The sequence below is a fragment of the Manduca sexta genome, chromosome 4 (genome assembly GCF_014839805.1).
Source record: "Manduca sexta isolate Smith_Timp_Sample1 chromosome 4, JHU_Msex_v1.0, whole genome shotgun sequence".
NCBI lineage: Eukaryota > Metazoa > Arthropoda > Insecta > Lepidoptera > Sphingidae > Manduca > Manduca sexta.
Genome location: NC_051118.1, coordinates 1,346,983 through 1,371,765, shown reverse-complemented (window position 1 = coordinate 1,371,765; position 24,783 = coordinate 1,346,983). Strand labels below are relative to the sequence as shown.

The following is a 24,783-nucleotide window of genomic DNA, read 5'->3' as shown; positions in this document are numbered from 1 at the left end:
GTGGAGTCCAATAGAATGTCCACTGACGAGAGATGATTACCCCTCGACAGTCGACACAATTATGCCGGCCTGTTGGAACCGGATACACAGGCGACACACTTACGTGGTTCACTATGGCGGGTTTTAACTCCTTACACGGTGGTATCCGGGCGGATATAATATATATCCTAGTACCAACAGCATATTCTGCAAAACTTCTATCGTGTAAACATTTACAAGCTAAGTCTGCAACTAATCTTGTAGGACTTGCAGCGAGTCACATGTGTGTAGAATTATTGAAATATTCCCGATAGTGTAAACATCTGAAAGTTCTTGCACATGCAGAAACTTAACGGTAGAATTTAGCAGCCGATCTATCCCCTCAAAGTCAGCATACTGGAAACCTGTTACCTCTCCCAGGGATAGTGGTCTGAAGTATCGCTACTCAGTAATAATTCAGTACTCAAGGTAGCAAGTGCTTTTAGCTTCAAATTGAGTGCATTTACTTTGTGCACCGGAGTGCACCGCGGGCCGTTTATTCGCACTTTGCGAGTAATTTAATAAAATAACATGTACTGCGTCGAGTGTAGAGAAAAATAGTTTTACATATAAAAAAATGGTAGAGTTACATTGTAATGTTCTACTGTTTGACTGAAGTAAGGCCTAAAACAATAATATTTAATATCGCGGTTATTCTTATACATACACAGAACAATGGCTCCACTGCACCTGATAAGTGGATTGGAGTTTAATAGAATGTCATCTGATGAGAGATGATTACCCCTCCGCAGTCGACACAATTATGCCGGCCTGTTGGAACCAGATATACATACGCTGATCCCGGAACGCGACATGGCGGGTTTTAATAATTGTGGACAGTGGTCGCTATCTGGGCGGATATAAAATATATCCTACCACTTGCAGGAGATGAAAGACTTTAAAGTGTTAAAGTTATTGGCATAGCCAATGCCCACACTGCAAGAAAAATCACGAGGACAATAACTAACTTTTAAACTGAAATATGCTAGATTGTTTCGTTCGCAATTTGACCGTAACAACAAAGCGTTCGATCCTTTAACTAGATTCCAAAACCACTGTTCCGTAAAGGGTAACTGTTTATTGTTACCAGTAAAACGACAATAAAACAGCTAGAGGTCCAAAAAATCAAACAGCCGCTAAGTAATTGATTCTTGTAATAAAATTTTATTTGCGGGTAGAAGTGGTCGCTTTGTTTTATAGCTTGTATTTAATTTCGAGGGCTTTTTAAGGTTTTTATTGATTGAGGAGTTCGGTGGAGGGTATTTAATATCATCATTCCAGACATGTAAATATATGCTCAATAATTCAGTTTAAGGACATGATCATTTTGTTCTTCTAATAGACAGGTATGCCTATTGTATACTAAACATTCTAATAGCTGGTGTAAAATATGTAAATTGAACCACGAAGTATTTTGCTTGATGCGTAATTTTTTTTTTAATTAAATTTTTAGGTTGTGGTTCCTTCGTTGACAGACGATGATTGAGCCAGCGTAAAAGTAAGAAAAGATACGGTAATTTTGTTCATATATTCTTTATGAGTTATAATATTTCCCGTCTAATGGCCGTGTAGGCACGGTTGTCTTCCGAATTGCAATTAATATCGTAACGCATTATAATTCCCTATTGTACATGGTATACATGGATCTTCTTTATGTAATAACGCCCTAAAAACGTATGTCAAAGTTCCTTTTCACTTTAATACTATGCCCTAACGACGAAAGTTGAAGTATTCCAAAAGGGAACCCGACAAACATATAGGTACTAATATGCATAAATGAGCTCTGCAAATCATTCTGACGATAATAAAATTCTACACAAATTTTACATAAAGGGAAGTCAACAGGATTCGAATTATCCATCACTACTGGTACGTCCAATATTTTTTAAATCAGTTAAAACATTATATGCAGAAAATTATGCTAAATTCGTCCAGCATGCACGTTCTATTATAAAAAGCATATGCGGTAGGAAACTAAATTACACGTCGCCTCGCTTTCAATTTGCAGAACCACTTTCATATGCATCTGTGTCGGATATCTCGCAGGATGCAGGACGCTCATTCGATTACTGCGCGTGCTATTTATATTTTATTATTTCTTTAATACGTACTTCTAACTGAAGTGCATCGGGATATAGGGGTGTATTAACAAGACTCAAATCAAAGGTACCCAAACTTTTTTTCTTTAAGACCGTTTTAAAAATTTTACAGGTTCTGGTGGATCCCCTGCAGCTAAATTTCTACCACTTTCTCCAGAATATGCAAGTTTTTACATGTAACATTTTTGTAAGTTCTATACTATCAAAGCGAGAACAATTTTCGTGGACCCCTGCTTACGAATTGTGAACCGCAGTTTTGGCCACGTCACAAACAAAAATCCCAGCGAGTCCCCAGTGGACCCCTGGGGGTCCACCTGGACCACTTTGAACATCAATGGATTAGAGGAAACAAATTTTTCGACACAAAAGCATGTTATATTTGCGGTACTCTGAAACTGTCAGTATATTTTAAGACAAATGTTTGTACATTCGCAAATGTTTGAAACAAAGTACCGAAATGTTATCAGCCGAGCCCACTGCATCTATAAATACGTGATAATCGATACAACACGACCCCCGCGGCGTCCTTCCGTGAAGGTCAAGATTCATTGATGCTATGGTTGGAGATACAAGCTATGGGTTCGACTGAGGTGGTACTACTGTCCCAACAAACCGATTAAAATATTGTCACTGGGGTAAATTATTTGAGTGCCTTATCGGGACAGGGTATAAAGCAAAACCACTGAGTTCAAAATGACTTTATTAATTAAACACTAGGTATAGCATTAGATAAAAAAACAGAGTAGGCTCAAGCGTAAGAGCCTCGCTCGTAGTGCTGCCTTGTATTAGCGGCGTGCTATAATATTTTGCAATGACCATGAATAGGTGATAAAATCGTGACGAAAACCCAGAACCTTCACAGCCAATAGCTTACACTGCACCATTGAGGTGATATTAATAAATTGCTGGTGGTGATATATTTTATTTTTAAGCTTTTATACACCAAGAATGAGAATACTGTGGGTACTTAAGATTAAACAACGAAGGAGGAGAGGAAGTATTAAATTGACTTGAGGGAGGAAGAATTGAATTTGAATTATTTGTGACCAAATAGCGACCACCATACCCAAGGTATAGCTGTACCCTACTCCACGTCATCAGGTGCATGATCCCTCTCCTTCCTCGTATGAAAATGCAGCTATGAAGACATTTATGTGTTATAAGAAAATTAACTGCGCAAAAAGTTAATTACGGCCAGCGACAAAAGTGCTTTTACTTACACTTAAGTATTTTTTTCTATATGAAGTTATATAAATTCAATTTTATTTCTATCAACAAAAAAATTAAGGAAAACAGATTTGAATTGAGTGTATTTAAAGTTAGAAATTTCTTTACATACTTTTACCAAGTCCTTAATACATATTATACCCTTCTTTAACACGATAAAATATACGGTAGGTCACTCCCGACAATTGATTCTACGCGAACAAAGTATACATCACCTAGTAACAACTATAAAAATAAACCAGTAAACATGACTATTAACTGCAAGGTTAAACTGCCATTCAGCGAGAAATTATAAATTCTGTAGACGTACCAGAAAAAATAGGTCATCTCATCAGCTATTGAGTGCGGAAGGTCGCGGAGCTGCGAGATATGATGTTTATACTATAAAGCGAAGAGTTTGTTTGTTTGAACCCGTTAAACTAAGAAATAATAAACCGATTTTTGGAAAAAAATCACCAATAGAAAGCGACATTACTCCTACTTTTATTGGTTACTTTTATCCTAGGAAAACATTTATCTCAAAAAATATTTTCAATCAAAAGCTCATAATTTACTTACCCCTTTAGTATTGATATATAGTGAAGTCTTTTGTGCGACAACGAGTTAGCAATGAGAGGTGCAATACAAGACTGACTATTTATTAGATAATTCACAATCACACGCCGGTATACAATATATGAAATATACCATTTATAATATTTTTTTGGATTATGAAGTTGCGAGTTCAATTTTAAAATGCCTAATTAATGAAGCATATATTTGTCTCATAGAAATATGTACTGCACAGCCCTAGGCAACGCCTAAATGCTGTTAATTTCTAAAAAAATATACTAGTAACTGACAGTTGCTTCAGTAATCATATGCGACTCAACATTATGCTGAATTGTCACCTTCTTGTCCCAGCCGCGACGCGTCATGTAAAATCTTACTTACATATTATCAGTCTTACTTATAAAAATATCGCAAAGCTATGCTTAGTTAAAACACAAATTTACTCGATCAGCTGTAAGTCAAAGACCGCCATCTTGCCTCTTAATAAGGTTTAAAGTAAGAAACCAGTGATGTTTTTGACAGCTATTTAAGCAATTCTTAATCATCTCTTAACGCTTAAACAACTTTAAAAGATTTTATCTTTTCATATATTTTCTTATGTTTCGCGAATGTAAGACATTGAAATAAAACTATTTAACGAATGTTATAGCGGTTATTCAGCTCAGTACCCTCCTCCCCCTCCGAGACCCTGAAGGCTGCAAAATCTTCGAAATGCAGAAAATTATAACATAAAAAATCGCGATAAAAATCGTAAAATAGATTTTTTTTATATATTTTGTAATAATACGTCGTAATAAGCTGTAATTCTTTTCTTTTAACTTGACAAGCATTGACAACGTCTTCACTACGCCCAATTCCCATCTATAACTAACTTTCCACCCACTTCGAAAGGTAATAAACGAAATATTTCAGAAGGAAACGAGTTTGTAACAAACTTGATAAATGGTTGCTCATTGATAAAGCCTTAAAGTTCTGTCAAAGCTCGGGCTTTCATAAATCTCTTTTCATAAGGATTAATATTACAAGATAAAAAAAATTACCTTTCTAATTCAGTATACGACCCACTGATAGCGTGGCGTGTAAACGATAGGTGGAAGTAAACGGCTCTGTATTTTAGCACAGAGATGTGATATCAGGAGCGCAAAGTGAAATTATCCAAAAGGTAATCCGACACAACATATAGTTACTAATACGCAAGAAGTTTGGAAATCTTTCTGATGATAATTACATTCTACCTAAAGCCGATAGGAATCGGAATCTCTGGACCTTTCGCCACTGTTAGTTTAAATAGACAATAAGTCCATTGAGGCGGCGATAGCTTAGTTGGTTGTGGAACTGACTGCCGAGACGAATGTCCGCAGGTTCAAATCCCAAGGGCACACACCTCTGATTTTTCTAAAAAATTCTATGTTTTCTTTGCGAATTATCGCTTGCTTTATCGGTGAAGGAAAACATCGTGAGGAAACCTGCATACCGGAGAAATTATCTTTATGAATTTTCGAGGGTGTGTGAAGTCTACCAATCAGCATTAGGCCAACGTGGTGCACTTAAGGGCTAATCCTTCTCAATAGTAGAGGAGCCCCGTGCCCAGCAGTGGGACAGTATATAATACTGGGTTGATATTTAATTCCAGTGGGCTAAGAAAGCGTTTCATCTATTGAACCCTAAATACTATTCCTTTATTCAAATCCTATCGAACTATAACGGGCGCTTATTCGGCATATTAACCGTTTTCTGCCGACAAAGGCGGTTAAACAAGATTGGCGTTAGTTGAATTACCAGCACTTTTCACAATACTCGGAAAAGCCCAAAGAAGTGTGCGGTTTGCCGCCTTAAAGATTGTTGTTCTATTTATTTCTTTATTATCTTGCTAGGTGATGCTCGCGGCTTCGTCTGCGTAAAAGATATATCCTGGAGTAAACCGTCCATTTTGTTTCTCCGGAATTATAAGGTAAAAACATTGGCATTTAAAATAAGAATTAGACAACTGTTGGACGTCCAAATTACAAACTCATTATGCATTTATCCCCGAAGGGGTATGTAGAGGCGCAACTAAGGCAACCACTTTCGCCAAGTATGTTCCGTCCCATGATGTGATAGGGGGCGAGCCTATCGCCATATCGGGCACAAATTCCAGACTCTGGGCTGATACTGAGCAGAAAAATCCAAATATAACTTTGCCCGACCCGGGATTCGAACCCAGGACCTCAGAGCGCTATTGTACCGGTCATGCAATACAACTACGCCACCGAGGCAGTCAAATGTACCAATTAAGTTCTATATAATATAGAATGTATGGTAATTTCAAGCAGTAGTAAATAAAGTAGTAGGAATTAATTATTATAATATATAGAGAAACCAAAGGTTACCATGCTTTTTACACACATACACACTTTCACACACACACACACATACACACATGTACACACACTATTGTTCTTTTCAAATGATAATTTTAATACGAATGAGATTATGGATTTATGTTTGTTAAAGATAATTTTAACTGATATTATTAGACCTAAGCAGTTTAAAAACGAATGGAGGAGCAGTTAGTCCTAACCCCGCCTAACACCAAAGGGGCCAGGAGAGGCTGAAAACCAGCGCTGGCTGAGTTTCACAGCTCAGACAGCAGTTAGCTGAGCCACTTCCTTTTGCCATTTTTATTTGTAAGATTGTTTTGTTTTTATTTATTTTTTTAATTTCTGTAATAGTTTTAATTTTGGCAATAAACGTTTTTATTATTATCTTTTTTTTATTTAAAAATTCTCGAAGTATTGAAGATACTTCGGTGGTACAATACAACCCACGGGCCTAAGCTAAGTGTGCTGTATGTTCTGGTATTGTTTGGGTGGCGGAATCTTGTAAGAATTTCCTAACTATACGACATGTATTTAATATTGCGGCTTTCTGCATTGTGATATAGGTATTTTCTGGTAGATTAATTACGTTAAGGGAATGTAATAAGTATTTTGGTATGACGCCTGTGCTAGAGAGCACCAACGGCACGATGTAAACTCTATCCATTTTCCAGATTCTATGAACTTCTTCTTTTAGCTCTGTATATTTGTGTATTTTTTATGAGTATTTGGTACCACTATGTCAATTATATATATTTCTTTCTTAACTTATTATTATTATTAATGTACGTACCACGTTTTTTACACATTGTAATAGAGGTTTTTGCGTTACGTCAGGCAAATTTTAATCGCAGTAATTTGGTCCCATAAGATATATTTGAAATTTGTAATGTGACTTTATAAATAGATGACGCTGACGAACAGATGATGCTATGAAGCGTTACAATGATATAGGGATTTAGTAGCGCAAAAGTCTTTCCACACAAGCGAAGCCACGGGCAACACTTTACTAATAATATAGTACCATCTGGCGAATACCTTATCACCATTCAGCTGAGTCTCATATACTTAGGGACCATAAAATAAAGCATAATCTAAATTGAGTAATCACTGGCAAAATTCAGAGCATTCTGTCCAATTCCAGGAAAGTTAATGAATAAAATTTCCATAAAACTCGACTATATATCAGTCAGGTGAGTGAAGTTACTCTATTGCAAACGTAGCACGGACCATAAGGCGCCGCGCAAACGCAGTGCCTCGCTGGCGTGTATTGCGTGTACGTTGTACTATCGATTTAAGGTGACGGCGTTTGAATTTCGAGTCGGGAAAAGTGATATTGGTTTCCAGTATCAGTTCGGAGTCTAGAGATGTACCGATGACGATGGGCTCGCCTATCACATCATAGGACGGAACACACTTAGACCATACCCCGGTTGTACCTCTGCCAACCACTTCAGGAATAAAATATTCACTTTTTATAAACGAATACATAGAACTTAAATGATAAATGTCATACCGTAGCCTAGCGTAATAACGGAGCAGGAGAAATAACAACAATTTTTAGGGCGGGACGAATGCACTTCAACCGCTTATGCTTTGAATTTGAAATAAAACTATTTTTTCGGATTTTCTCGCAGTTTTTTATATAATAACTTTCTCCCGATATTTCGAAGACTTTGGAGCCTTTATGGTCACAGGGGGTACTGAGGTTTTGGTCACGTGAAACGTAAAAAGAAAATTATAAAAAAAAACCGCGACGAAATCCGAAAAACTAGTTTTATTTCTATGTGTAACAATCGCGTAAACATAATAAATCATTATCCATTCACTTAGTTTATTGATTTCTCGATGTCACTACGGCTTAAGGCCCATAACGCACACACAGTGATTTCTCAATATTAAAAATACGAGTTAGCAACCAAGCCGTTACAAGCCTTTTGACAAACCCTTTAAAGATGTTATGGCTGAACATTCCAGCCCGCAAAACGAATATTTTTTTACGTGAAACGAAACGTGAGCAAATGACATCGTTTGGGATGAAATGTTTATGGAATTTTATAATGTTATGACAGTAAAGATGCTTTTTTATGTGAACATGATTTTTCGTGGAACTAGTAACAGGGCCCTACATTAGGTACACTTTTAGCGTTCCGTACCTCAAAAGAAACCTTTACAGGATTACTTTGTTGTTCGTTTGTCAAGACCTTTTTTCTCAAGAATGCGTAGAGGTTTAAATAGGAATTTATGTCAAATACTCAGGTATACAGTTTCTTTCAGCTGTGAAAACAAATGTATGTTAATCATCGATATATATGTACTACGTAATAGATTTGGCGTTCAACTGAATTGAACTGCAATCTATTCAAACTGACTAGTATGATCAATATTGAGAGCTTGTGGTAGTGTACGGAGTGGCGCTCATAATATAAAAACGGTTGTTTAAGTGCAAAGTGGGATGTGAATAAAAAAATTTATTCAAATAAGGCGATACCTCAAGGTCCATTTTCATACATTTTGTTTCGGCTTTAATCTGGGTAACTAAACAAGTATTGGCAAGTAAAGAATTTAAATTCACGTCTAGTTAGTGATTAGTTCTCGCAGTTGAAAGAAAAACGTAAAAATAATTAATAATCATGGATATTTCGGCCTTTAAAATTTAATATGACGAACTATTTGTTGTTCTAGTAAATAAATAGATTATAACAGTGACGTTATGGTTGCCATTTTAGTTCAGATTTTGGACAAATAGTTTATATGGACGTTCGTGTCTATAGAATATACGTCAACGAAGTCAACATAATCTAAGACTTGACTATTATGTTTCATATTTTCGCATATTTTACGATTTCACAAATCACTCAAAGCCTACACTAGTACTCGTTGACCTAGAATCATAAAATTTAAATTGCTATTTGTTTCTCAGGATAAAAGGTGGACTATATACTTCCCAGGTTTTCAAACTATCCCTGTACCAAATTTCATCGGAATCTGTTTGGCAATTTGAGTTTATCACGTTTAAACAGGGACGACGGGAAACTTTATAATATGTAAGGATATAATTGGATATCAAATATATTGGACCGTATATTAAAAGAATATGGTATAATAGTTATAAATTTTTCAACTATTTCTACTCCAAATCAAACCACAGTTGTATAAGCTAATTACATCGAACCCATTAACAAATAAATAATAAAACAAATATTTTAGCTAATAAAAACCTTTATTTTACTCGAAAATCTAGACCGCTACACACAGTTCAACGACTGACCGTACGACCGTCAAATTTTACAAAAATAAAGAACATTAACTTCTATTCGCAAATTGGTAATCCTAAACCGAAGTCGTGAGTCGGGGCCATAGTTGATATAACCTTTGAATTATGCTTTATAATTTTATTTCTGCGGTCTGCATTTTTTCTTTTTGTTTTGTATTTTGTAGGTAGCGAGACACTTTTTTATATTTGAATGGCGAGACGAGCGTGTCGCTCATCTGATAATAAGCGATACGACCGCATTAACAAGTAACACCGTGCATAGATTTGAATCAAAAAGTACTGCGTGGCTCTCTTTGCTCGTCGCACTGAGACAGAAGATGTTGTGATGTGTTAAGTCTCATAATTCGCAGTAATTACGCAGACTGCAATGTTCATTAAACCGGAACACAACAGTACACACTGCTGCTTAGTGGTAGAAATAAACACTTCGCTGGTATACTAGTACTAAGAGCGGCAAAAACCTAGTTGGCTGGGGAACGGACTGCCGAAACGAATAACGTTAGGTTCAACCTCTGACTTTTCTAAAATGATGTGTGTATTCTTTGTGAATTATCGCTTGCTTTAACGGCGAAGGGAAACCAGAGGAAACCTCCATACCTGAGAAGTTCTCAATAAGAATTTCTAGGGTATGTGAATTCTAGCAATCCGCACTAGGCCAGCATGGGTAGACTAAGGTCTAATCTCTCTCAGTAGTAGAGCAGGCCCGTGCCCTGCAGTGGAACACTATATAATACAGGGCTGATATTATTATATATTATTATGATAACTAGAGATCCCCTCTCGAGAGACCTATCACCAGTGATATACATGGTTAATTGTTAACACTTTTTAATAGCATCGAAAGCTACGCAAAACACGACAAAATGGCTCCAACGAACTGTCAGAATCGTTGTTATACAATGACTATGAATTTAGACTAAATTTAGTTGAAGCAACTGTCAATTATCGATTTTAAATAGTTGTTTGAATACGTCTGTTTGCGGGCTCACTTCAAATACTACTTCGGACCGCGCAAGTATTTTGTGGAGTAGCAATTAATTTAGTGATGAAACGTGTCTACTGATCTACAAGACAAAATTTTCGGAGTTCAGGCATGTTAGTTAGTAAATTGCTAGACTAAAATATTAGCGTGGTCTGGACAATAATGATTTCTTAAGTTTACGCGAATGTTAGACATTAATATAAAACTATTTTCCGGATTTCATCGCGGTTTTATATTATTATTTCCTCCTGACGTTACGAAGACTTGGCAGCCTTTATGTTCTAGGAGGACTGAGGTGTTGGTCGCCCAAAAAGTGAAAGTTACAATATCTACACCACGAAAATAAAATCCGTAAAATAGTTTTATTCAAGGTCTGAACAATGTTTAAAGTACAGAGAGTCATCTCGTTATTTAAAATCATATTGTATTAAAAAACTTATAAATATTTTGTAATTGTTTTGAAATGTATAAGTTAGATAAAATAACTTGGAAACTTCTTAAGTTCGTTATTTAAAATTTAGTATGCGTGCTTCGAGTCTGGGTGTTACTGTTTATCGTAGTTAATATAACGCGGATTTGTATTGTAATGTTATGTCGCAAGTATGTTTATGTATTTATTTGTTTACTAGTTTATGGCCCACCAATAATTATGGAAAATTGCAGGTACAGTGTATAAAAATAACTTTAAAATATAAGAACATAGTACAATGAGCTACATAATACAACACTTTTATGTTTGTACCACAAAAAATCTTCACGAAAGTAAAGTAAAATGGATTTACTTCACTTTACATAAAGGTTTTTTTTTCACTTAACGCGAATAGGTGTTTTGAAGTTTTGAATTTGTTCAGCTACTTAAGTGTCTGACTGTGCTAGCAATCAATATAAAAAGTTAACAGGGTGAAATAAATAAGTAACAAGATAAAATACATATTTTAATTATATTTTCTTATTAAGTATAGTAATTGTGTTGCTAGAAAGATGCTTTCCACTAAACGTAATTTTAAACTTATTTTGTCGCGGTTTCTACAAGGTCATATCATTATTTTAAGTATGGAATATTACCAATTTTTAACCAACACTTGAAAAATATACTCTAATGTCATTGAAATATTGTTCCTAAAAGAAAATTCCTGCCTATTTGATCCAGGCACAGTAGATTCGAATAATATTATATAGTATCACATACAATGCTAGAGTTAATCTCGATTAGTACGATTGTATCTACTATTTCTACTTCCAAAAACAAGTTATTATTATGTTCTGAAGGGATATTGTAGTCAGTGTAATTACTACGTATTATAAGACTTCTAAGGCCGTATTTATAAATGAATCTCAAATTATGTTTCGGATTTTATCGCGGTTTCAATATTTTGCTTTTCTCTCAAAAAAAATATAAAAAGTATAAAACAGAAAGAAAGAGTAAAATATTAAAACCGCGATAAAATCCGAAAAATAGTTTAATTTTAATGTCTAGCATTAGCGTAAACATAAGAAATCATTATACATCTTAAGCAGTTATTTAATATATTGAACAATATAATAAACACTTAAGTTCTATTTTAAGAGCTTGTTCTCTTGCTAAGACGGCGTTGTTAAACAATTAAAACTCAAGTATAAAAACCGTCACATGCTGCAGTGACGAAGGGTCAATATAACCCGATTCCTGCCAACTTCCCTTTAAGTAGAACTTATGTAGAATCTAATTATCATTAGAACGATTTGCAGACCGCATTTATGCATAATAGTACCTATGTGTTGTGTTTGTTCTCTTTCGGAAAAATTTAATTTTCGCCACTGATATGCTGTGACTTAAGATATAATTTGAGATGTTAATATCTGTTCTGAAATAGCGATTATAATGCTTACTTTAATTTAACAGCATCTCAGATATCACACTTAAGGGAGAAATTGAGTTCCATTAATAATAACTCTTAATGCCTTAGGGTGATAAACGAGATGCAGTAATCATTACGACGAACTCTACACACAAACTAGGACACTAAGGACTAGGTATCTAGTAAACAGACCTTTACATTCTAGACTGATATAAACCTAGATTTACATTCCTACGTGTTCTAGATTAAAACAACTTTGTTAAATAAAATTGTTCAAAGTTCTTTCTATTGCAAGCGACGTGCGCGAACTGTGCCAAACTTGATACTCTCACAAAGCTTCTCACGTTCAAGGTAGAATATTGCTATTGATAGTTTAAGGCGCTGTTTCTTTTAATAATACGTGCATGACAAACTGACCCTTGCATCTGATGGTATGTAGAGTGGGGTCCAATAGAATGACGACTACCTTTTCAGTCGACACAAATATGTCGGCCTTGAAAGAAGATATACACAGGCTGATCCCGAAAGCGATACTCTTACGTGGGTCACTATGGCGGGTTTTAACACCTTGTGTACGGTGGTTGCTATCCGGGCGGATATAGAATATATCCTTCTGCCAGCAAAAATTATTATTTAATAGATAACGGACATTGTATTGCAAAATGACTGGCAAGAGAAACATCTCTGTCTTTTACATCCTGCGATTGTAGACCTTTATATCTTGCTAATTTGATGAGCGTATTATCAGTCAGTTACTATCAGACTAGCGACATGCTCTTGCTGTCAATAAATATACCAGTTCGGTTGGGTAGGAATTCTGAAGATCGACATGGTGTTAAAACGCGCCATAGTGGCCCACGTAAGTGAGTCGCGTTCCGGGATCAGCCTGTATATACCCCCCAACAGGCCAGCATAATTGTGTCGACTACCAAGGAGTGATCATCTCTCGTCAGTCAACATTCCATTGGACCCCACTCTACTTACCATCATGTTCAGTGGGGTCACTTTGTCGTGCTCATATAAAAAGAAACCCTAACACGTCATGAGATGTTGTCGACGCCATGGGACGGAATACAGACAAAAAGTAGGTGCCCTAGTTGCTTTGCCTTCGACTTCGAGTGTAAGGATGTGATGCGTGTTTTATATAAGACAATGTATAAGTACTTATTAATGCTTTAAATATGGACTATATCTTTTACTAAAGCGGCGATAGCCTAGTTGGTTGTGGAACGGACTGCCGAGTCGAATCTCCGCAGGTTCAAATCCCAAGGGCGCACACCTCTGACTTTTCTAAAAAAAATTATGTGTGTATTCTTTGTGAATTATCGCTTGATTTAACGGTGAAGGAAAACATCATGAGGAAACCTGCATACCTGAGAAATTCTCTATTAAAAATTTTCGAGGGTGTGTGAAGTCTACCAACCCGCACTAGGCCAGCGTGGTAGACTAAGGCCTATTCCCTCTCAGTAGGTAGTAGAGGAGGCTCGTGCCCATCAGTATATAATACAGGGCTGATATTATTATATATTATATCCTTTACTATCAAGTAGGTAACTAAAATCAAACAAAGCCGCGTTAAATCACTAGTTAGATGTCCCTCGGCGGCATCCATTTTATTGTTTCGCTTAAATTCAAAATTGCTTTTGACATGAAAGGGGTCGCACCGAATATCGGGAGGTTGGAAGTTTCGACCCGCCGGTCTTGTTTCGGTTACAACCAGGCTGGGACTGACAGTAATATCTGACGGAAGGCTTTTTTAATTAACTGCCGTTTGACTGCGGGTTTGGCCACGCTTTGAAAGTCTTTTGACAGAATTCTATGGGAAAGTATTACGAGGATAATGTCGTCTATATGTTTATATCGTACTAGTTGACCCGACAGACGTTGTCCGTCTTAACTATAAATTTGCAGCGAGCATTCTGTCAATCGCTGACAGTTATTTCGAACAATTGACAGTTATATAAAATTAATATTTTCGTTAAGTTTTCTTAAATTTTCTAATTTTCCGCGCTATTTTTTGAATTTTTTGTTTCATAAGAATTTTCTCCTGACAATAACAAACACAACAACAAAAAATAGTGAAATCGGTCCAGCCGTTCACGCGTGATGGCGTGACCAAGGGCAATAGGGATTCATTTTTATATATATAGATTATTGGACGCAATTTGAATTATGTTTCCTGAATTGATCGAAGGTTTGTTTCATGTTTTTGGGAATATTATTGACAGCACCTAACCAAGGAATCAAACTTTCACAATGTAGTGCCCGTGTAGTGTGTACCGTCGCTACGCCATTGTTTTTAGCGTACTGTTTCAATATTGTTTATTTATTGATTAAACTTCAATGTACACCAGGGATAAAAATAATAAAACAAGAAAAGAGAAAAAAGTACAAATGGCGGTCTTATTGCACAAAGCAATCTCTTACAGATAACCATGGGATGGATATAACAGAAAACGGAATAATAATTAATAATATCAATAGATATTTTAGTACACAAATCGATGCGCAAATATTCATTAATTTATTCTCAAAACAGCTGGTTTGTTTCTACAGAATAGGTTAAAACAATTTAAAAATGTACAAATTTGTGTTCTTGGCTCTACTCTTTCTGTGTAATGCTCGACCCTTAACTGCAAATCCTTTTCACATAGAAATACTAATAAGTGGTGAATGTAGAACTTAGGACTGCCTCGGTGACGTAGTTGTAGGTTCGAGGTAGGACATCGCTCTGAGGTCCCAGGTTCAAATCCCAGGTCGGGCAAAGTGATGAATTTTTCTACTCGGTATCAACAATGTCTGCAATTTGTGCCTGATGTGGCAATAGGCTCGCCCCTATCATATTATGGGACGAATCATAAGCGAAATAGGTGCCATGGTTGCACCACTGCCTATCCCTTCGGAGATAAGACGTGCCGTGTGTGTGTCTAAAATTTAGTTAATCGGTGCCACAATGGAACCTTTACTCTAGATATTAAAAAACGCGGTCAGAGCAACGGGTCTAACCTAGTCTATAATATTAGTTGGAAAAGTATGTAAAATTTCAACAGATTTTCATTTGTTACAAAGACTTCTAAGTAGTGGTCCGTTGTTAATGAGTTTAAATATATTTTTCAAACGAAACCTATAGGTCATAAAATTATGTAAATAAACTTCAATATCTAGAAAGTTCTTGCGAAGACAAACCAGCTTAAAAACCAATATGCAATTTAAATCAGTAACAGATGTTAGATAGGGCAGACTTTAATAAGTTCTTGACTTATCGACTTCTACACTAAATCTAAAATGGCAGCAAGCGACAACTAATAACTGTTTTCTCAACATGAAATTACAGTAAAATTGTCACAAAATATTTGTAAAATAATAGTTCATACCAAAGACATTAAATAGCAAACAGACTGGACATCAAGACCAAATGTGTGCTGCAAAAGTTATTAATAATAATATCAGCCCTGTATTATATACTGTCCCACAGTTGGGCACGGACCTCCTCTACTACTGAGAGGGATTAGGCCTTAGTCCACCACGCTGGCCTAGTGCGGATTGGTAGACTTCACACACCCTCGAAAATTTCTAATAGAGAATTTCTCAGGTATGCAGGTTTCCTCACGATGTTTTCCTTCACCGTTAAAGCAAGCTATAATTCACAAAGAATACACACATAATTTTTTTAGAAAAGTCAGAGGTGTGTGTCCTTGTGATTTGAATCTGCGAACATTCGTCTTGACAGTCCGTTCCACACCCAACTAGGCTATCGCGCAAACGTTATTGGTAATAAGTCGTCTCATTTGAAATTTCCGACAAGATGTCAGAGCGTCCTTATTATTAATGTAAAATTACATATTTATAGAAAATATGCTAGTATGTGCATTTAAAACGTGCAAATCACGATAAAATATGAAGTATTTTACATTGGTATTTTGTTATTTCACGTTAAAATGAGTAAACATCGCAAGAGTGCAAATTTTTTGTATGATCTTCGCAATGTCTGCTCTGTATAATCTTAAAACTCTTTTCTAATAACAATCGTTGTATTGCTAACTTTGCGATTTCGCAATTCAAAATTACAAAAATCTCGTTGAAAACGCGTAATGCCAGTCACCAGTATCATACTATGCATTGAAAAAATAAAAGATTAAAAATCAAATTGTTACATTACTATCTACATACATATATATTTAACGAGTGGAGTTTTGGACGGATGCGATATTTAACCATCAAGAGACCTAGACAAAATATCGTTGTTTATAAAACATATCATATCAATACTAATGTAAAATATTTAAAATCTTATTTCAATATCCTTAGCGTTTATCTATCTATACTATTATATAAAGCTGAAGAGTTTGTTTGTTTGTTTGTTTGTTTGTTTGAACGCGCTAATCTCAGGAACTACCAGTCCAAATTGAAAAATTCTTTTTGCGTTGGATAGCCCTTTGTTCGTGGAGTGCTATAGGCTATATATCATCACGCTATACCCAATAGGAGCGGAGCAGTAATGGCTAATCTCAGGAACTACTGGTTCGAACCAAAAAATTCTTTTGGTGTTGGATAGCTCTTTATTTGTGTAGTGCTATAGGCTATATATCATCACGCTATGACCAATAGGAGCGGAGCAGTAATGGCTAATCTCAGGAACTACCGGTTCAAGCTGAAAAAATATTTTTGTGTTGGATAGTTCTTTGTTCGTGGAGTACTATGGGCTATATATCATCACGCTATAACCAATAGGAGCGGAGCAGTAATGGATAATCTCAGGAACTATCAGATCGAACTGAAAAAATATTTTTGTGTTGGATAGCACTTTGTTTTTGAAATGCTATAGGCTATATATCATCAAGCTATGACCAATAGGAGCGAAGCAATAATGAAACATGTTGCAAAAACGGGGAAAATTTATTAGTTTTGAGAGCTTCCGTTGCGTGCGCTGCGTAAACGGTTAAAGTTATGCAACAATGATGTATGACGGGATCGTTCCTCTTAAAAAGTTCTACAAAAATGTATTATAAAACAAAGTCCCCCGCTGCATCTGTCTGCCTGAACGTGTTAAACTCAAAAACTACCCAACAAATTAAGATGAAATTTGGTATGGAGACAGTTTGAGACCCTGGGAAGGACATAGGCTCCCGGGAAAATATATAGCGCGACTTTTATAACGGAATACTTTAACCCGAAAAACTTTATAACGCGGGTGGAGCCGCGGGCAAAAGCTAGTATTTTATAAAGTCAGAAAATTCGTTGAATATACACATCGCCATCAAAGAAATAGCAACTCTATTATTAAACACACAAGATTTAATTTCTAACAGACCACCCTTATCTAGTTACTAATGGTTATTAGTTCTAATTTGGCTTCTTTATCAGCAGGTGGTGGTCATGGGCAGCAGCACCACGTCAGACAAGACCATCAACACCAGCACCGACTCCGCAGCTACCGCCCTCACCTCAATCACAGGTCAGTTCACTAAATAAAGTCACCAGCATTGCATTAAAATCCAAAAATAAAGTACTAAAACCTCATTTGAAATTGGCATAATGTACAAAAAAAATCTTCAAATACAATTTACATGAATCCCATGCATTACGTCGTATATCAAAAAGTATGAGTAGGGGACCCGTTTTAACGAATATTATTCTGTTGGCAAATATTAGGTTAGGTTAGACTGTTTTCGAAACTCAAATGTTCAATGCATTTATAAATTTGAATTTGGAATTCTTAACCAAAAAGGAGATATTTCAGATTAATGTGGCCAGTACGACAAAATGACAATTTCATATGTTAAAAAAACCTGATATTTAAAACACTATTTATTAGGTTTACTTATTAATCCTACACTTTTACATTTATAAAAACACTAGCTTTTGCCCGCGGCTCCGCCCGCGTTATAAAGTTTTTCAGGCTAAAGTTTTCCGTTATAAAAGTAGTAGTTTGCCGGGAGCCTGTGTTCTTCCCAGGGTCTCAAACTGTCTCCATACCAAATTTCATCTTAATACGTTGGGTAGTTTTGAGTTTAACACGTTCAGACAGACAGATGCAGAGGGGGGACTTTTGTTTTTATAATATATTTTTTAGAACTTTTAAAGTGGAACAATCCCGTCATACATCATTGTTGCATAACTTTAACCGTTTACGCAGCGCAGGCAACGGAAGCTTTCAAAACTTATAATTTTCCCCGTTTTTGCAACATGTTTCATTACTGCTCCGCTCCTATTGGGTATAGCGTGATATATAGCCTATAACACTCCACGAACAAAGGGCTATCCAACGCAAAAAGATTTTTTCAGTTTGGACCGGTAGTTCCTGAGATTAGCGCGTTCAAACAAACAAACAAACAAACTCTTCAGCTTTATATAATAGTATAGAGTATAGATAGAAAGTAATTATAAGAAATAAGTAAGTACATAATTATTATAAAGTAGACACACCATTTACAAATTGAACTAACTATAGGTACATGCAAATGATGTTAAGGTAAACTTTATTATTATGTACCAAAAGTAAGAATGGAAGTAAAAACTACACAACTGCAACAATGAAATATGTTTGTCAATTATTGATAGGCAAGTATACTATAAATTATAATGGGCATATTTCTCTTAGTGGTATTCTCTCTACCACCGATATTGTATGAGCAAGAGAGATAGGAACAGCGTTTGCAAAGGAACGCGCATGGTTGAGTTTCCTAATATTTTAACAGAACAGTAACTTCAAGTTGATTCTCTGCAACATTGATGCGAACACAGTTGTAATGATGCTTTATTAATTTTCTTAAGCATGGTTCTACCGTTTATTCCAGTGTATATAAATTAGAATTTACGCTTAAAATATATTTGATTTCTGTATCTATCTTTCTGAAGAAGCAAAATGATTTCTAAGTTTAACTCTTAAATATTGCTGAATAAAGATAAATGAAGCATTTAGGCCCATTGTTTTAAACCTTCATTGAATATGATGAATTTATTATTTAAGGAAGATTCCACTGTCGATACCATGGGTGCCGGGACGGGGGTGCAAGGGGGTGCGCGTGCACCCCGCTGTCCGGAACAAATCACAATAAAAATAACTGAAGGACACTGGGAACAATCGACCAGAGAGATTTTATTACGGTTTAGCATTTACAAATACCCGCGCGATTTATATTTGAAGAAAATATATAAATTGAATGATATTATGTAGTACCTGCTTATACAGATGCAACTAAAAGCAACATTGGCGGCGTCCATGATCGGTACCAATTAGTTTACTCAGACATCTTCTATGACGGTTTTAATTTGAATGTGTATAAATTATGTGATGCGATTTATGAAACCATTCCGCGATCAATCATCAAGGTTAACAACGTCACTGATTGAACTGATGAATGATCTGAGTTCCCAACCACCAATTGTTGCCCCGTTACTACGAATCCATAACTCACTAACTTGTCTTCATCAGGCACAGACGACTCCATGGACGCGGAACCAGAACCCCCTGAGCCCGTAACCAACGCGAGCTTGATCGACGACCCCGTCCAGCCCCCCAGCACTGCCCCCCCACACTACCATCGCGCGCAGAACAGCTGCGAGATAGACTCGCCGGCGTACACCAAGCCTCAATCTGCCACCGACGTCATTGACTCTCCTAGACCGGGACCTGCGAGGTTCGTCTTTGATGTTCCCATGCCAGACCCTAAGAAACAAGAAAAGAGAAATAAGACAATCGTCAGAGAGACTGGAGGCCCTTCTACGTCGATACAAGTGGGCTATGACCCCAAAATGGAGCCTCCTAAAAGTCCAAAAGCAAGTCAGTCGAAGTACGAGACGCATTTTAAGTTTGACCCTGAGCCGGTTAAGAGGAGAGGCAGTGAGCCTCGCTTGAAGAATAAACAGAAGGAGAAGGAGTATTATAAGGATGATGTGGCTAAGTTGAGGCGGCAGTTAGAGGGGACGGAGGTATTCACTACGACGAGGAGAAGATCGTCAGCTCATCAGCATTCGGTGCCCCCGCCGTCTTCCAGACGGCAGTCGACAGGTAATTTGCTAAAAATTTTCTATGATTTTGTATTAAACACAATTATTAAGAGAACTTATCTCTAGTTCATTTTTTCAATAGCTGTCTAGTATGAAAAAATTGTTTTGAGCAGAGACCACGGTTATGTCTACTACAGCACCATGCAACATTGTGTTGTGATTTGAAGAACATTAATAAATTTTATTAAAATTGCGACATTAAATACCAATTTATCATTGAAATTTAGTCAAACAGTCTAATCAAAACCACTCTAGAATATCAAAATGATATTTTCTGAACTCTCCTTAACATGAAGGGTATTAGGTATAATATTCTCTTCACTTGTAAAATAAAAAAATAAAATAGAATGTACTGGCTATAACAATGCTTAAAGATAGTCGAGTTAAGAGCACTATATACATAGTTATGCCTTTGAATAGACTAGATAACCGCATAACATTAAACAGAATACAGTACATCCTAAGCAATGAAAATATACTTCATACTAACGAGTACATTACAGAAGGACGTGCCAACTACAGACTACATAAAAGTAAAGGCACACGCATACCTCCGCGGTGCGATTTTGCGACTAAATTGCGTTTTGTCGACACTTGTATTTGGTCATCAAAGACACCCACCTATTAATAGCTTCCCATTACGATATATTTACGATGTATTTTTATATATTGCCGATGACTGATGAGTCATCGCCATATTTTTTGCTTATCTTTGAGTGTTTAATATGAGCCGAAAGTAAGCGTAATTTTTTTTGTAATGTCATGTAGCTCTCATGTTTGCCGGCAAACATTCCGATGCTAAATGGGTCAGAATCTTTATTGAATTTCTTACTACCTTGTGACAACATGTAAATAAAAAAATGGACACACATATATCTTTTAACGCCGAAGGGGTTAGCACTGGCGCAACAGGTGCACCTACATAGTGTACTTGAGGGCGAGCCAATCGCCATATCGGGCACAAATTCCAGACTCCAGGTTGATACTGAGTAGAAAAACCCAATAGCACTGTCCGACCCAAGGATCAAACCCGAGACCTCAGCACTGCAGTCGTACCCTAATAAAACTACGCCACTGAGACATTTTTTTTTCAATTAGGTTTCGACGCGACAATATGCGTCAATTTAATCGCTGTTGAAAATGTGCTACAACCTTAAAACATAACACTGAACAATATCGCTATATGATTGTCCCGTAACTTTATTGTGTTATTTCTTGTAGTTGAAAAGTTTGTCGAAGTTCGCTTTGTGATTTCGATATTGTATCGATTTCGAAGGGCAATATGAGTTACTAAGTACCTGGTAGGTAACAAAGAGTGATTAAAAAGGATACTCGAATCCTGATTGGCAGTGAATATTTTTTTTATTTGTACACAAATACGGATTGTAGATATGTTACAAAATATACACAACAAAACATATACCTTACATAGTTTTTTTCAGTAAGTAATTGCTGCAGTGCTGTTTTAATTACAGGCTGTCACAGCATGAACATATTAATACATAGCAATAAACAATGTACATAATTCAGTCCCAAAAGATAAGAAAAACTCAAATCGTATATCGGGAATAGCCATGCACCACTTTTTGTCGTGATCTCCGATATAGTCGACGGATAAGTTACACGTTTAAGCTGTCATACTCTTTCGACTAATCGTTTCAATCATTCTGAAAAGATCGTAAAAATAAATCGTATCGTATCCTACAACTGCATAATATGAAAAATCCAAAACAAGATCATTTGAAGCTATTCTCAACTCTATTTTCTTTATCTACAGCAGCGCAAGTCCACGTCACAGCAAACCCACTAGACTCGGCCGCCACCACCATCCCAGCTGGTAGAACCACCATCGTGGTGCAGCAGCCGTCCCTCTCCCTGGACTACGGCGGCTGCTCCACGATACTCGTGAGAGACGGAGAAGACGGTCGCAGGAAAAGCAGGGTGTGCAGCGACCACATCCAGCAACTCCTGGACGTGACCAGCCAGTTCACTTCGGAGGATCTTCATGAGTTTGATAAGAGGTAGGTTGAGGCGGAATTCTAACGATTGAGAAGGTGTTAAAACCCGCCATAGTGGCCCATGTAAGTGTGTCGTGTTCCGGGATCAACCTGTGCATATCAGGTTCCAACAGGCCGGCATAATTGTAGCGACTGCCGACGGGTAATCATCTCTCATCAGTCGACACTCTATTGGACCTCACTCCACTTACCATCAGGTACAGTAAGATCACTTGGCCATGCTCGTATAAAACAAAATATTCAGGGAGGAATGTCATTGGATTTGAGTTAGAGTTAGAAAGAGATTTTTTGTTTTTATATAAGCCCATATATTTACTATGTAATCTAAAGCGTAGTACTGCATACATACTGCAATATAATAGTTAAAATAAATAACAGTTAGTGATGGACTCTATCCTCAAGTCAAAATTTCCTGATTTTTACTCAATTATAAAACTCCAAGATGATAATGAAAAATGTTATCAAGCATAATATTGAAACACCATGGGGGGAATTTACAATAATAAAAATATATTTTGCTAGGCAATACGTACAACTAACATGAGGTTTCAAATATCACTTCCTTAAGAAATGGAATTGACTTTCCATAACGAAATTTATCAATGTCCTATAGAGATATCAATACATGAAAAATCGGAAAAGAAGATCAAGTAAACACCTTTTACTACTTTTAAAACGAATTATACTTTCGCGGACTCCCTTTCACCTTGCGCGGTTTCCCCGAGAGACGCCATCTTGCGCTCATTTATTTTAATCCCACCAGTGCACCAAGGAAGCTGAATCATTCAGCCTACATACATGTAAATGTAAATCAATAAATGAAATGTGACATCCAACGCAATTGTATTTTATTTAATATACAGAAATTTATGTTATTATTCAGAGTCAGTTTTTTCCTCCTTTATACATTTGAATTTCTGTAACACCTCAACTTGATAATTAAAATAAGAATAATTTTAAAATTCGCCAGTTACCTTGCTTAACCAAAACAATACAAATCATGAATATAAAATATTCTATCTCTCAATTTCTCCAACCCCATTCCCACTTCTAACGTTCCGACTTCGCGAAACTGAAGCGACTGTTTCAAAGTAAAAGGGGACCTGCAAAGATAAAGCCGAGTGGCCGCGTCGACTAATTTGGCTCATTGTCGCCGTCCCTTGACATTTATCACCACTTTTTTATATTTTTATCGTCAACAGGTGACTTTTGTTTTGTATTTAGTATTCGAAGGATGTTTGAGCGAGCTAAGTATGGGGTTTTATTTGATTATAGTTATAACAGAAGGTGTAAAAATCCCTTGGCGTTCCCTATTTACTTCTTCAATATCGGCAAAACCCTAATTCTTCTAGGACTGTGTTAATGCAATATTTTATTTCATTCAAGGGCCAGGTCACATATTATTATTTTGCTGGTAGTAGGATATATTTTTAACCGCCCGGATAGCGACCACTGTACACAAGGTGTTAAAATCCGCCATAGTGGCCACGTGTCTCGCGTTCTGGGATCAGCATGTATATATCCGATTCCAACAAGCCGGCATAATAATGTCGACTGCTGAGGGGTAATCATCTCTCGTCAGTAGACATTCTATTGGACTCCACTCCACTTACCATCAGGTGCTGCACGTCGCTTTATCGTGCATATACATATAAAAGTAATGCATTTTGAAACTAGGTATATTCAAACAACTGTAACTAACAACGCGTTTCCATCTTTTTGTTTATCTAGATAAATCTCCGAACTGTATATTTTCTCGATACAGGCTTGCCTAGTGAGGAAGTCGAAGGAAATAGTTCGTAGATACATTGTGTTCAGCAAAAACATTGTTCTATTGTTTTAAAGTTTAATTCTCTTTCTACGTCTTGTTTTGTGTGTTTAGCTGTAATAGAGCATTTTCATAAAAAAAAAAAATGACACATTTGCTAGCAGATAAAGCGAGAAAACATTTAGGAAATGTTTTTAAAAATTCAACTAGATGTTTTCTCGTCAGAGGACTTTTATAAGAGCGAATCTGAACAAAATCTATTTTTATATACATTTTCTAGTATTTATATCAATTGGAAGATAAATTGCACTTCTAAAGCGCTCCTTATTGCGTACTCGATAAAATGTTATTAAATAAACTCCGCGGGAATCCGATCAAGTGCCATACGTAGGGATGAGTTTAGAGCTGTACAGACGAGAAATTCAATACTTTGTAATTCAAAGTGTTGGATAGTGTTCGTACTGCTAATGGGCAGTCTTCTTACCATCAGGTGAACGGCAAGCTCGTCTCGTCATACAAAGCAATAAAAAAAAGTTGCAATGAAATAAAGTTTCTGTTGTAGAATCTCTTAGTTCTAATATAATTAAAAAATTAAAAACATAGATGTCTTATGTGAATTTATTCGTATTTTTCATTT

At 36.4% G+C, this 24,783-nt stretch overlaps 1 protein-coding gene across 1 annotated transcript in view; it reads left to right on the top strand.

The window, feature by feature from the left end:
• The window catches only part of LOC115456055, a 232,470-nt gene that overhangs the window by 176,158 nt on the left and 31,529 nt on the right, over nt 1–24,783 (top strand). The window contains exons 5-7 of the mRNA XM_037441231.1: nt 17,715–17,805; nt 19,786–20,361; nt 22,138–22,381. Of these exons, the coding sequence (XP_037297128.1) occupies nt 17,715–17,805; nt 19,786–20,361; nt 22,138–22,381 (911 nt within the window). The remainder of the gene's footprint in view (nt 1–17,714; nt 17,806–19,785; nt 20,362–22,137; nt 22,382–24,783) is intronic.